This window comes from Daktulosphaira vitifoliae, unplaced genomic scaffold (genome assembly GCF_025091365.1).
Source record: "Daktulosphaira vitifoliae isolate Bord-2020 unplaced genomic scaffold, ASM2509136v1 Scaffold_3, whole genome shotgun sequence".
NCBI classification, from domain to species: Eukaryota; Metazoa; Arthropoda; class Insecta; order Hemiptera; family Phylloxeridae; genus Daktulosphaira; species Daktulosphaira vitifoliae.
Genome location: NW_026099574.1, coordinates 23,403,739 through 23,417,122, shown reverse-complemented (window position 1 = coordinate 23,417,122; position 13,384 = coordinate 23,403,739). Strand labels below are relative to the sequence as shown.

Here is a 13,384-nt window from a genome sequence, read left to right as displayed (position 1 = left end):
CAACGATAGGCATATGTTTTATCCTCATTCTATTTTGACATTAAGTTCATTAATTCGGAAAAAAATAGCTGATTTTCTTTTGAAAGCCAAAATTAATCATTCCAATAGCAAAAACGTGGACGATGACGAAAGCATTTCTTTAATTATTATTTATGAAAAATCACAATTCCCATTAGACTGGTCTAAAATTAAAATTAAAATAAATAGAGATCAAACTACGAGTCCTAAACGCGACAAAAATAGTTGAAAGGAGTGACGATCGTGACGATTTTAGCTCATTGTACAAGATCGATCTTGTACAATGAGCTAAAATTGTATGTCACCCGTAAAAATGAAATATCTTAAGAGATATTTAGAGATGTTTATTGTGAGGCATCGTGTGATAATTCTGCAAAATTTTCACCTGTCACTGAAAACATAAGTGACAAAACACAAAGTTATATCAGATCACAGTTTCATATGCACAAGACACGACGTCCAAATTTGGCCACAAAACAAAATTATTGGCTCGTTATCTTCCGTAAGTAAAAATACTGACATAGATAACAGTGATCACACAGATTCAACTGTGTTCACTTAGCAATAATGCTTCAAAAAAATCTCCCCGACCTGTTAGAACTTAAAAAACCTGTTTAGCGTTCTCCAATTAATAATAGTAATAATTATTCAAACAATAACAACAAATCTTACACTGTGTATTACACTTGTAATCTGTTTATATGAATGCATATCTTGTCTTGTTATGAATGATCAATTATAAGCTAAATCTTACTCTCTCATTAACTTGAAACTTTTATTTATACGTTGGTAATTATTAAAAATACAAGTGTATTATAATTTCATAAATAAAGAAGTGTTACGTATTGATAAATACTATACAAATTAGTAGCGGGAATTGTCCACTACTCACGAGTGTGTCACTGGCAGCACACACATTATTAAAATTTATATTGTTTCTCAATAAAGACTTATTTTCTGTATAACTATTTTATGTAGCCTTTCATATTAAAACTCAACATATTCTTAACACTTGTCTTTTTTACTTAAATATTTTAAATGACCAACCGTATCTATTAACCCACTAAATATCTGAATAATCAAACTAATTAAAGAAAAAATTTGTTGAAGTTGGTCATGTCAAATTTTGTCATTTTTAGATCATATATTAAGTGTATTTGAAGTTTTCATTAGGTTGTAGAGAACATTTAACGTAATATTGTTCCTAAAAGTAGAATAGTATTTTTCTAATTTTGATTGAAATTTAAAAATTAGTATCTAGCAACAGATAAAAATATTTTATTTTTTTGATTTCTAAAAAATTACTATTTTTAACTTGACTATCTTATAAAAATCGTCCATTTATTTTGTAAAAAACAATTAAAGTTATGCAATATGTATACGTTATTATTTTTACGGCGTATGTGTTATATGGGATATGTTAATGTAAATTAGTATTCGTCGTTTATCCTTAAAATCCCTTTAAAATAGACTTGAGTGAGTTAAAGAAAGCGTTTTAAAATAAAGACAATATTTACTATTCAGCAATGGTAAAAATTTAATTTGTTAGTAGAAACTTAGAGCTCCTAGTCTAATAGGATGACGTGCAAATAATAGCAGGCAATTATTATCTGTTAATCACAATTATAGGACGTATTAATATTATCTTATAAAACAAAAAAACGGCTCAATTATTTTAGCTTGAAAAACAGTTGATAAAATACTGCTATCACTGATGAGATAAAAGTTTTGTTTTCTGTGCTTCTATTAATTTTTTCTGTTTTCTTGATTCATAACAAGGTGTTGTTTGTCAGAGAGTATCTTTATTAATTATAACGTAATTAGTCAAAGTAAACATGATTGTCAATGAAACATGTAATACGTCATAAAATTGTTTGTTTCGCAGTCCAATACTTTAACCTATGGTTAGTTTGTAATCAAACAAAATGTATAACAGAAATTATACATTATGAAACGTTCAAATTATTAAAATTGTATTAGAATTTTATTCTACTTTAACACCTATAATTTTGTAGTTACAACTCGTTGTAATTTATCAGAATTGTATTTATTTTTATTATTTCTGTTAATAGATCGTCTTAAAATATGAATGTATATAAGTACTCAATATCGAATTTTGCTCTGTCTAATGAGCAGCGAGATTTTTATGAAACAAATGGTTTTTTACTCGTTCAAAAACTAGTTCCAGATTATTTATTGGACAGATGCAAGTAAGTTATATTTTATTTGATACTTGAAAATAAATGTTCATTTAATGTATTTTACGATGTTTCTATTTCTACAATTAATCAAGACCAAAAAGTAGCATCTAGCAAAACTGTTTCACCCAGTTTCCATCATATCTAACTCATTTTTTTATTTGATGTTCTTAATTTATTATAAATGAGTGTCAACTATGTATTTTTAAAACTAACATACTAATATTGTGAAATTTTCCAAATTAAATGTTAATATTTATTATAGTATGAAAAATAAACTTGTTTTTTATTTACTATTTTTGAAATATTTATTATTCTAATTTTTTTTTGGTTTTAGTGAACGTTTTCTTGACTTATGCAATGGAAAAATTTGTCAAAATGGAATAACTTTAATGAAAGATATTTCTCGTATGAACCGAGGTTATAAAGGAGAAAACTTATATGGTAAAGCACAAGATATATTATGGGATGATGAATTCTATGAATATGCCAGGTACCCAAAAGTAAGATTTATTTTAACATTATAGAAATTTCATTTTATTAATAGTATTACTGTAATAAATTGCGTTATTATAATAGATGATAGATATAATTGAAAGTATCATCGGAAGAAATGTTATGGCTATGCACTCAATGTTCATAAATAAACAGCCAGATATTGGTACCAAAAGTTCAAGACATCCCTCACATCAAGTATTAACTTAAAAGTATAATTATTTAAATATATATTTTTTGTTAAATATGTTTATAGGACCTTCATTATTTTCCTTTTCGTCCACCTAATTTAATTGTGGCTTCATGGACTGCTGTGGTGCCAGTTACTAAAGATAATGGCTGCCTTTATATTTTTCCAGGATCCCATACTGGAAAATTGTTTCCTCATTCTTATCCTAATCCAAAAGAAGTAAGTTTAAGTTAAAATAAAACTTTTTGCTTCTTTTGAGTTATGTATTTTTATATCATAAATAAACTCTAAAACAGGATGAGTTTTTGCAAATGTGACAACTTTTATAAAATACAGGACAATCTTCAAATGATCGTTTTGATTATAATCTTTAGTCGAGATAAAAACTAAGATGAGAAATCATAAGTGAACTCTATTTTCAAATTTTAAAAATCATTAATATTTTATATTATATGAATACAATAAATAATTTTGTTTTTAAGTAAGGTTAATCATAAGTCACTCAGTGTTTATAGTGAATAGTAGTATACATAAAATTTTAGTTAAATTATTATTTACACTAAAGATTAATAATAGCCCTATAGGAAACTTCACTCTTTTACTATATAGCTAAACCTGTTTCGGAAAGAGAAATAAAACTCTAGAACCCTACCCCTTCATTTGCCACAGATAGTAGATTATTTTGTGAAAATTCTGTTATCGACTATTTGATCTTTTGACTTTATTTATATGAAATTACAAATTTCAATTTTTTTCTAGGGAGAAATTAATAAAATGTATTATGGAATTCAAAATAAGGAAATAAACAACCAGAAATCAATATTTGTAGAAATGAATAAAGGTGATACTTTGTTTTTCCATCCCTTGTTAGTGCATGGATCTGGAATTAATATCACACAAGTATGTTTTGACTTTGTACTTAAAATTTTTAATTTATACTTTGATAATTAAAAAATGTTATGATGTATCTTTAAATGTAAAGACCTAGTTGTTTTGGTTAAGTAGTTATGATTTCAATAAGTATCCTATTTAGGTGTAAATGGTATAAATTCAAGACTAAAATAAATGACTTGAAACTATAGGAGTTTCCAAAAAATTTAATCATGACATTAATTAATTTCTCCATAATTTTAATTAAAAAAGGATCCAATAGGTACCTGATTAAATTTGAAATTCAATATAATGATAATTCATACCATAATTTTATATTTATAGCATGGTCTTATCTCTTAAATCAAGTGTTGTTACAATATCAGGTAAATTCAAATTTGATATTGATGAATTTAACCAAATATTAAAATTTTTTTGGTTAAATAGTTATATAAAGTGTTCAGTAACTGAAAAAACAAGTTTTTATCGATCTCATTGTTTGTAACAACTTTCATGTTTCCTTACTTAGTTAACACTCTGTATATGACATTGAGTAGCCAAGTATAAATTACTCCAGAAATATTGGCTGAATACACTGAATACACCACAAGTAGTTAGTAGTTACTGAATATTCGGGTCATCTCTAATTATTATAATTATACAGATATATTTGTATAACTATATTCACAATTAAAAATATTTTTGCCCATTGCTTACTTATTACTAATTGTCTAAGGATTTTCGCAAAGCAATTTCGGTTCATTATGCCTCATCTGATTGCCAATACATAAATGTAGCAGGTTCAACGCAAGAAAACATTCAAGATGAAATAATGGATATACTTGCTAAAAGAGGCATAAAAGATGTTGACTTTTCAGTAATTATAAAATTGATTTGTTTTTTAATTCAATAATTATTAATTTGAAATTAATGTTTTTTCAGTTTGTTTGGAAAATACGTTCTCGGTTAATTAGAGGAACTAAAGCAAACCTATAATTTAAGTTAAGTGTTTTGGAGTTTAATTTATTTTTTCATTGACTAATTTTTATATAATTTATATTATTATGAAATTCTTAATAAATATAAACATATCATTAATTTTTTTTGTTAAAATCGTTTTTGTATAAATAATTATTATTGTTATTGTTATTTTTATTGTTTTAACTTGTTATTTTTATACATAATATTAATAAAATTATTTTATTGAACAGAGTGTATTTTTTAAAAAACTTTTTTTACATGTTACTCATTTTTTTATGAACAGAGAATATTTGAAAACTAGGAGTCAGAGCAGAAAATAATATTAAGCTCTTTCAATGTGATTTTGATAATGAATGGCTAAATGAAAAAAAAAAGAAAATATAATAGTTATTAACATTGACTTCTACTAGTAGTAATTTGTTATAGTAATCATTATCATTTTAACTTCAAGTTACTTGTTAATTATATTGTAGTTAAAACGCAAATTATGTATTTGTCTATGTACAATGAAATAGAAACAATAACAGGGCGACAAAGTTAATTTGATCCCTTTAAATAATCTCTTGTTACAAGTTAGTTGTATCTGTTTTAATCTAAATAAACGTGGTAATCTCTTGAAATCATTTAGATGAAAGATAATTAGAGAACTTTGATTAGCTTAGATTTTAATGGTTTAGACACTTTAAGATGCTAAAGAAAAGTAAAGTCTTGAGATTTGGTAAATTTTAATATTAAGTTTGCATACTTATTTAACAATATTTATTTTGTCTAATAAATTAAACCAATAATTTATTTATATGATCAAACGTATTTTTCCATTTTAACTTCTTTCACAACTTTATAATACAGTCATTGCAACGAAGTATTCGTATCACGTTTTTTATACGTGTCTGGAGTTCTACTGATTTACAGCATGAAATTAATACATCCATAAAATGTTTATTGAAGGGTGTAGTAGAAAGAGGAACAATGACTGCTGTAAAATGAATAGGTAGAATATATAGAATTTATGGCGGTTGTATAGAGCAAACTTAGTCAATAATGTCTTTTATGGACATTTCACTTTTTTCTGTATACAGTTTGATGAAAAGAATAGATGTAGCTTCAGAAAAGCTTCTGGAATTAAATAAAAACTACTTTATTGTCAATTAAGTAAGATGTAGTGTTGATAAAGATTACTTCTCTGAGAGATTTATTTTTACCTTTGCGAATGTTCAAATCAAAATTTGGACGTGAAGTAGGAAAGTATTATTTTAACAATAATTTTAATATATTTTTTGAATTCTTTCTTCAGTAATTAAAACCCCAAATTTAGTTTTTGGGTTTCGATACTAGACATTTAATAGCCCTAATTTTTTTTTCTAAAATAATGACCAAAAAAATAATTATCAAAATGTAATATAGGGTTTTTTGCTATAGGCCTATTCTTTCTATGAAGACTCTGCATTATAATGCAAAGCCTTCAGGTATTATAACATCTTTATATAAGGTAATTTGTCCAACAATACTTCAAAATTCACAAATTGTATTTAGTTGGAGACATGACCTTCAATATTAAATAAAAAAATTCTTTGATTTCTTATAAATCCAGTGAAAAAATCAATTGTTTAAATGTGAAAATTTAGATAAAATTTTTTTTACTAATATTCTTATTAAAAAAGTTATTTATGTTGTTAAATGTAAAATAAAAAAAAAAAATACGTTTAGTGTAGAAATGAATTTTACTTAATTGGACATCATAATGGTTGATCGTGGAAGTTGAGGTGCCTGCCCCCTGGACTGCTCTAAAAATTGTAATTTTGAGTCTATTATTAAATGTCTAAACTAGTAAGAGATAAATGTAAATCATTATTGTATTTTTTCTTAACTATTATTTTCCCAGTTAGCGCTTTCATTTGAGTCTAACACAACAATTCAATAATTCCAATTGTGAGAAAATATTTTGTTATAAATAACTATCCATTTATTTTGTGTGCAGAGTAATAAGAAACCATAATTACATAAAATAAAATGTATTACATTATTTTAATTATTCGTTAGATAATCATCTCTAGTTGCAATATAAATCATGTAAATTTAGTTTATAGAGAGAGATTCATCGTCAAATATCAAAATTGCATTAGTATATAAATTATGAAGTTATTACAATTTCTTAAAAAATACAAAGATAATATAATGTAAATTAAAACTAATATTTAATTTTACAATAATAATTATAAATGATGATGTTGCCCCAAAAAGCAGAATTTTTAGAGGGCTACAGCGAGTTCTATACAGTCAGTCTATTAGCTATAATTTACATAAAACTAAAAATGACATTTTTAATTACAGTTTATTTTAATGAAATTTGTCAATCCGATTGCAAAATACTTTTACTGTGTTGTTTGCTATTGAAATTGGCAAGTGCCATTTTAAATTTACGTTTTTTAAACAAAGTTTGTCAGAAAGAAAATGTAATGCTGTTTTGTACACGTTGTACCGTTGAGAATAGACACCACATGTTACTTAAACACGCGCAATATGTAATAATGTAATTACACGCGTATTATGTGTGTAATTCTATTGGGTATGTACTAATTCAAATGTCATGATTAATTTCCATAATTTTTTCCAAATTTGTGCGAACACATTGATTGATTGGATGCACGCTGTCCCGACAAGCCATTGAATTGGACCGAGATTAGAACTACACGAATTAGTAATCACGTCTTATTTGTTCGATCAGTCAAACTTAACTCTCTACGTCAATACATCAACAGACTGTCAAAACGAGTTTAAAAAGCTCTGCACGGTATGAAATGTCTGATACGGGCACACAATGGGAACATACACAATCACCAATAACTGTTATATGTCTTGTCAATTCTAGAATAAGGCTTAAGAGACCACTGCGTGTACGGGCAAATGATGTTGGTTAAATACTTAAGCTGCGGTAGTAATGTGTAAGCAGACGGTTGCGGAGAAGGCCGAGATTTGGCTGCCCAAGGGACTAGCGCAGGAGTCGACGCACGCAAGCGCCGCCGTGAACAAGTCACACTTGTTGTTGGACAACGCTTTCGGTGGCGTGTTGGACGTCTAGTCCACGGGCAACGTCAGTCGTACACCCGGCTATCGGCGACAAATCTCGCGCTGTCTCGAAAAGTCCGTTTCGCGCCACGATTACAACAATACTGCGACGAGTTATTGTGCAACTCGTTTTCTACCGGTTTGCTGCGGACGACTCAATTTCGCGACGGACGCAACGTTTATGCCGAACATCGCCAATGCAGAAAACACCCGAACTCCCATCTAAATCTATAAAAGGTATTCATAAGCGCGTTTAAGTATCGTAATAGTAACACCAGCAGTTATTTATTCATTTATCTGTGGAAATGTTCTAGTGTTAATAATGACATGCGTTTGCACAATAGACGACCGTCGAACGCATTATAGACCATTTCTGGTGTATAAATATAAAAAACCGCCTAAGGCGTAATCGCTTTTGATAGTACTAAAAAAACGACACATTCGTGTAAAACAGCATAAAGCGCGCGCATAGTTATTATTTTTTTTGTCGGGACATCACAGAGGCTCGAATACATGTGCGACTGACAGTTGAAAAGTCGAAGGCGCCCTAAAAATTAGTAGGTGGTAAATTATTTTTAACAAGGGTTTTGTACTCCGAAGATATACTGTCAATGGGATTTTTTAAAGCCGTAGTGAGGGTGGAAACACGTGGATGAAGAAACAATAGCTATTTGAAACGACAGCAATACTGGTTACTGTATTTTGCGAAATAGGAAAAGAATACAAACTGACGCGCAAACAATTATTTACAGAGACGTTATTTGTTTTTCACGCACAACACGACGTTGTGACATTACGTCTCGAGCAAAGTATTAAAAGTTTTGTGCAAATTTGTTACAATAACACGAGTTATGCCGACGGATGTTTAAAAATTACATTAGAACTGTTCGAGTTGGCGCTGATGAAATTGTAGTTTAAACTCAATAAAATCTTACGCATGTTGGCGAATTTACTTGAACGCATTATTAAAACCGCATCCTCTAACTTTAGTATTCAATCAATTAAAGACGCTTTCGAACTATATCGGCGGCGGTTAATGTTTAAATACGAGTAGGACAATAAACGTTGAAAATCATTTAAACGTAATTAATGATGTTTTATTTGCGCAACTTGTCTAATTTGTTTAAACGGATTACTTTCCATAAATATTTGGCGGTTCCAATATTAAGTCGAACGCACGTGCACCGCTGGCCGGTTGCCAAATCAACAAGAATGTTTAAACTACAAGCTTAAACTTAAGACCATCGCAATTGTTAAAATTATTGTTTTCATAATGAATAATTGCAGTCAAGTCAATTTATCACTTGATTCATAAAAATAAATTTCAATTGCAGTAATTATAAAAATAACACCATTGAATGATTCAGTAAAAAATATCGCTGTGCTCTTTCAAAAACTAACACAATGACTATTTTTAGAACTATATTTGATATAGTTCTAAAACAATTCATTTTATTAATTATGTATAATATATAGGAGATCATTTGAAATAATTTTTATTGAAAAAAAAATCTGTAAAAGTTAAGTATTTATTACCTAAATAATAATTATTGAAAAATATTAAAAAATTTGAAACCAATAAAAGGTTTTGTGATTAATAATAGAGTTTAGGAATTATACGCATTTCAAAATTTTGTTCGAAGTATGTGCATCTTTGTCATATGATTATATAGTAACGTAGAAATGTATTCCATCTTAAGCAAAGATAAATCTCATCCCCCAAAATTATAACCCTTGTAATAACACATTACTAAATTTTCAAGTCAATTAATAAAATATTTGTACTGTCTGATGGTGTGTTCAGAATAACTTAACAAAATGCTTATAATTTCTAGCTCTAATTATAAATATATTTTAATAACTCTTAAATTATATAACTTAAATTGAATTAGCTTCATATGGGTTTTTCCTGAATATAAATAAGCAGTATTAAATTCATTCTGGAAATCCAATTGAAATCTATTGTTGAATCGAATTTCGAATTAAATTTCTAGTACGATTATTGAAAAAAGCAAAATTTGTTTGGATAAAATTCTCAAACATTATAATATTTAATATTATTTCAATTTGACTTCGAAAATAAGAGTTTATAACTCAATTAACCATTAGAAAATATTGTGCAAACCCATACAAGAATCGGTTAAAACACGTATAATTTTTATGATAAGTTATTATAGTTTGCAGTAGTAATTAACATTTTTTCTTTTTAACGATTTATTAATTTTATTCAGTAAACTTTACTTAGAAAATCCAATTTTTGTAAAAACGGTAATGAATAAACTATTGTCAAGAATGTTAATATTGTTAAAAGTATAAAAGGAAAATTATACAAATGAAATAAGCAAAAAAAAAATGAATAAAAAAAAATTAACACCAGTGGTTAGTTAATGAAATATGCAAAAATGAAACCAGACATCGTTTTGATGATGTCTGGCAAATGTAATAGTAATTAGTGTACTTAGTTTATACGGTGAGTTGTTATTAAAAAAATTCTTAGAATGTTAAATTTAACACGAACAACAGTATTATAGAAGAGTTTCTCGTATTTGTTAATAATCTGTAACGATTTATTTATGATATATTTATATTCTTTTATCGTCAGTATAAATAAAAAAATACACATGTTGTTTGTGTTTAATCAATAAAGTAATTGGTCTAATAAACAAATAGCTACAGTTAACAGTTTGCGCACTTACAAATTATTTAAATTATGGTTGTCTAACAGTATTTTTAGTTATTTTATTGGCTAAATATATCTTTAAATTCAATTTGTTTAAATAGAACTTTTTTGAAGAAATATATGCAGTTTTAAACTGAAAAAATCAATTGTCATCAAAATTCAAACGGAATTGTACATATTTGATTCAATTTTTTCTTTGACAATGAAATATCCATCAAAATTTTATATCTTTTCAGTGAAATGTAAAAAGTCGAATGTAATCCAAATGAAATAAATACGATCCACGCATTGATGATACACTTAATTCGCTTTTATTGTCCATAGTTTGGTTTATGTGAATCTAATTTCAAACAAAAATCGTACTTCCTTTAAATGCGAACATAAGTAGAATTTCATTTTACTATTCGCATAAATATTTCGTATACTTTCAGTTTAGTGTAACAAATAAATTGATACATATTGTGTATATTAATTAGAATTATTATTCGGTGCAGTTTTTTTTATAGATGCTTTGAATTTTTTTTTATTTATTTAAAATTACAATAAAATCGATTTTTGATAAAAATTATTTTAAATGTTTAATTATTTATAACACATTGTATAATGATTACTATTAAATTATGAAGTAATTAAAATATTAATATTATACAATACATGTCTTAAACTGGTGATATTAAAATGGCAGGTTGTTTAATTAACCATAAAAAATGTATTTTTGATTGCTTAGAACAAAAATATGATTTTTATATTGTTTACATAAAATATCTTTATCAAGTCATTTGATACTCTGTTAAATATTCCGTAAGAAAAAAACATAGGTAAAATGATAGATTGGAAATAATTGATGGGACGGCATGTTCAAAAAGTAATTACAACGTAATAACTATAAAAGTGAAGAAAAAAAAACTTGTAATATAAACTTTTGTCGAGGAGAATATTTTCAAAATAAACACTTCTGTAATCTTTAGGCTGGTTTAACTTTATTTTTATTGTAATTTATGTGAACGTAGATGTAATTTAAATAATCTCACTTAGGAGTAAAAAAAATTTATTTTAATATTTATGTTAATTATTTTGGTATCCTATATGTACTATGTTTTTTTATGGCTCTTCGGCAAATTTTCCGTATATAATTAGTTTTTTATAATTTTTTGGTTTATTAGCAATGTTGTGCTATTATGTAACTGGCAAAGCTCCATTGAGTATTGTTTTTAAATATAACACATAAATGTCTTGAGATTATCATAGTTTTGTTTACCTACAAGACTTATGTTGTGAATAATAAATAACCATTAAGTATAATTTTCTGTCTGTTGTTTATTTATAGCATTTTAATTTACATTATAGATAATGTCGAAAGTTTAGTTAAAGAAATTCGGCCTATAACTAGACGATCAAAATTAATGTACTTTTACTAAAAAAATTAATTTTTTTAAACAAAATGTTAAAAAATATCTAAAACATAATCTCATATCTTGTGGTGTTGAATTATTGAAGTAAAAACCAAAGTAGTAATTTTTTTATTTTCTGATCAATACAAACCAGCAGCCAATAAATTTAATTTAATCGATAAAAACGAAAAATGGACATTTTCGATTTTAAATATTGTAAAAATAGGTACTAGTATATATAATTATGAATATATTTAATGTACTTAACACTGTTTAGCCAAAAGATCCGTGTGGATAAGGCGATATGAATTAATTCTGAATAAATCTACACTGAAAAGAAGTTAGAAAAATGATGTTAATTAGTAGTAAGTACGTTTATTGTGGCGGACAATCAACTACTAATTTTATAATAACATACGAATGGGAAATAGCCAATGGATAAAGATAAACGTATTACTTATTTGTATACATAGATAGTAAAGATTACAACAATATAAAAAATAGTGATATGAAAATAATGGAAAATATTTCTTTGCTTTTGATACTTCCATTTTTTATTTTATTTTGTAAAAGCAATAGAGTTGTGGAAAAAATATTTTTAGCGATTTCGTTCTTCGATAACGTTTTAAAATGTTCGGGTCAGACTTTTATCGTACCCATCAAAATATACCATGGAAAGTTTATTTAAAAAAAAACAACGGACACCCGAGTTTTACTTCTTTCTATATTTATTAAGATGATATACTTATCGCTAAGTAACAGTCACTAAGGAAGTGTGTCTTGAATGCTTAAAAGAAAATTTATTGCTAGCCTTGAAACACCTATGGACGAATTTAAGTCATAGTTCAAACTTTTTTTTTCGGGGTAAATTATTTTTTATTACATCACTTCTTGTTGCATCATTGTTTACCGAATTTCGAAATAAGAAAACACAGGAGATTTAATAATGGAAGGAATACGAGTTTGCATAAATTACACGTGTTTAGGTAAATTAGAATTTAACATTTTGGGTATGTCATTCAATATAATTAATCTTGGCTAATCAATATATTTGAGTTTGAAAGTAATGGACTTTTGATAGTATTAACACTTTACCGCTGACAATAATTACCAATTTGCCTTGTCAATTATTTTTTTCAATTTTATTTTGCTGTATATTTTCCTACGAATAAGTTTTAATTTATTGATTTAATAATTAAATCGACATTTTGTTTAGTCGTTTGTTTGAGAAACTATTTAATAGATTACCACCATGTTTATATTTTTTAAGATATACCTTAGAATGCTTATAAGTATACTAATATTTAAGTATATTTAATTACTTTATCTTTGCGTGATTTATTTTTTTAATCACAAATTTAACTGAATATTTTAAATAAAAACAGTATAATGTACAGTTAAAAAAAAAATTTTTTTTTTGTATGTAACATAGCTATTGTAAAAAAAAAAATCATCTCTAAAACAATACAAATTTACATTTGTCTAATATTATTTT

General features: G+C 26.5%; 2 protein-coding genes across 7 annotated transcripts in view; both read left to right on the top strand.

Moving 5' to 3' along the window:
• The first annotated feature begins 1,712 nt into the window (after nt 1-1,712).
• Nucleotides 1,713-4,979, top strand: LOC126901223 (phytanoyl-CoA dioxygenase, peroxisomal-like). Of its 2 annotated transcripts, none has more exons than XM_050677571.1 (8): nt 1,713-1,991; nt 2,091-2,228; nt 2,554-2,719; nt 2,796-2,909; nt 2,968-3,120; nt 3,661-3,801; nt 4,508-4,648; nt 4,714-4,979. In XM_050677571.1, the coding sequence occupies exons 2-8, from the start codon at nt 2,104-2,106 to the stop codon at nt 4,765-4,767; spliced, it is 894 nt and encodes a 297-aa protein (XP_050533528.1). In that variant the 5' UTR covers nt 1,713-1,991; nt 2,091-2,103; the 3' UTR covers nt 4,768-4,979. The 2 variants fall into 2 exon arrangements, with proteins under 2 accessions (XP_050533528.1, XP_050533527.1); XM_050677570.1 differs by having other exon boundaries at nt 1,714-1,922.
• A 2,832-nt stretch (nt 4,980-7,811) lies between these two features.
• LOC126900874 (probable G-protein coupled receptor 21) overlaps nt 7,812-13,384 on the top strand; it is a 61,583-nt gene continuing 56,010 nt past the window's right edge. For all 5 annotated transcript variants that reach the window (XM_050676878.1, XM_050676873.1, XM_050676876.1 and 2 more), the window contains exon 1: nt 7,812-8,055. The gene's annotated coding sequence lies outside the window, so the exon portion shown is untranslated. The remainder of the gene's footprint in view (nt 8,056-13,384) is intronic.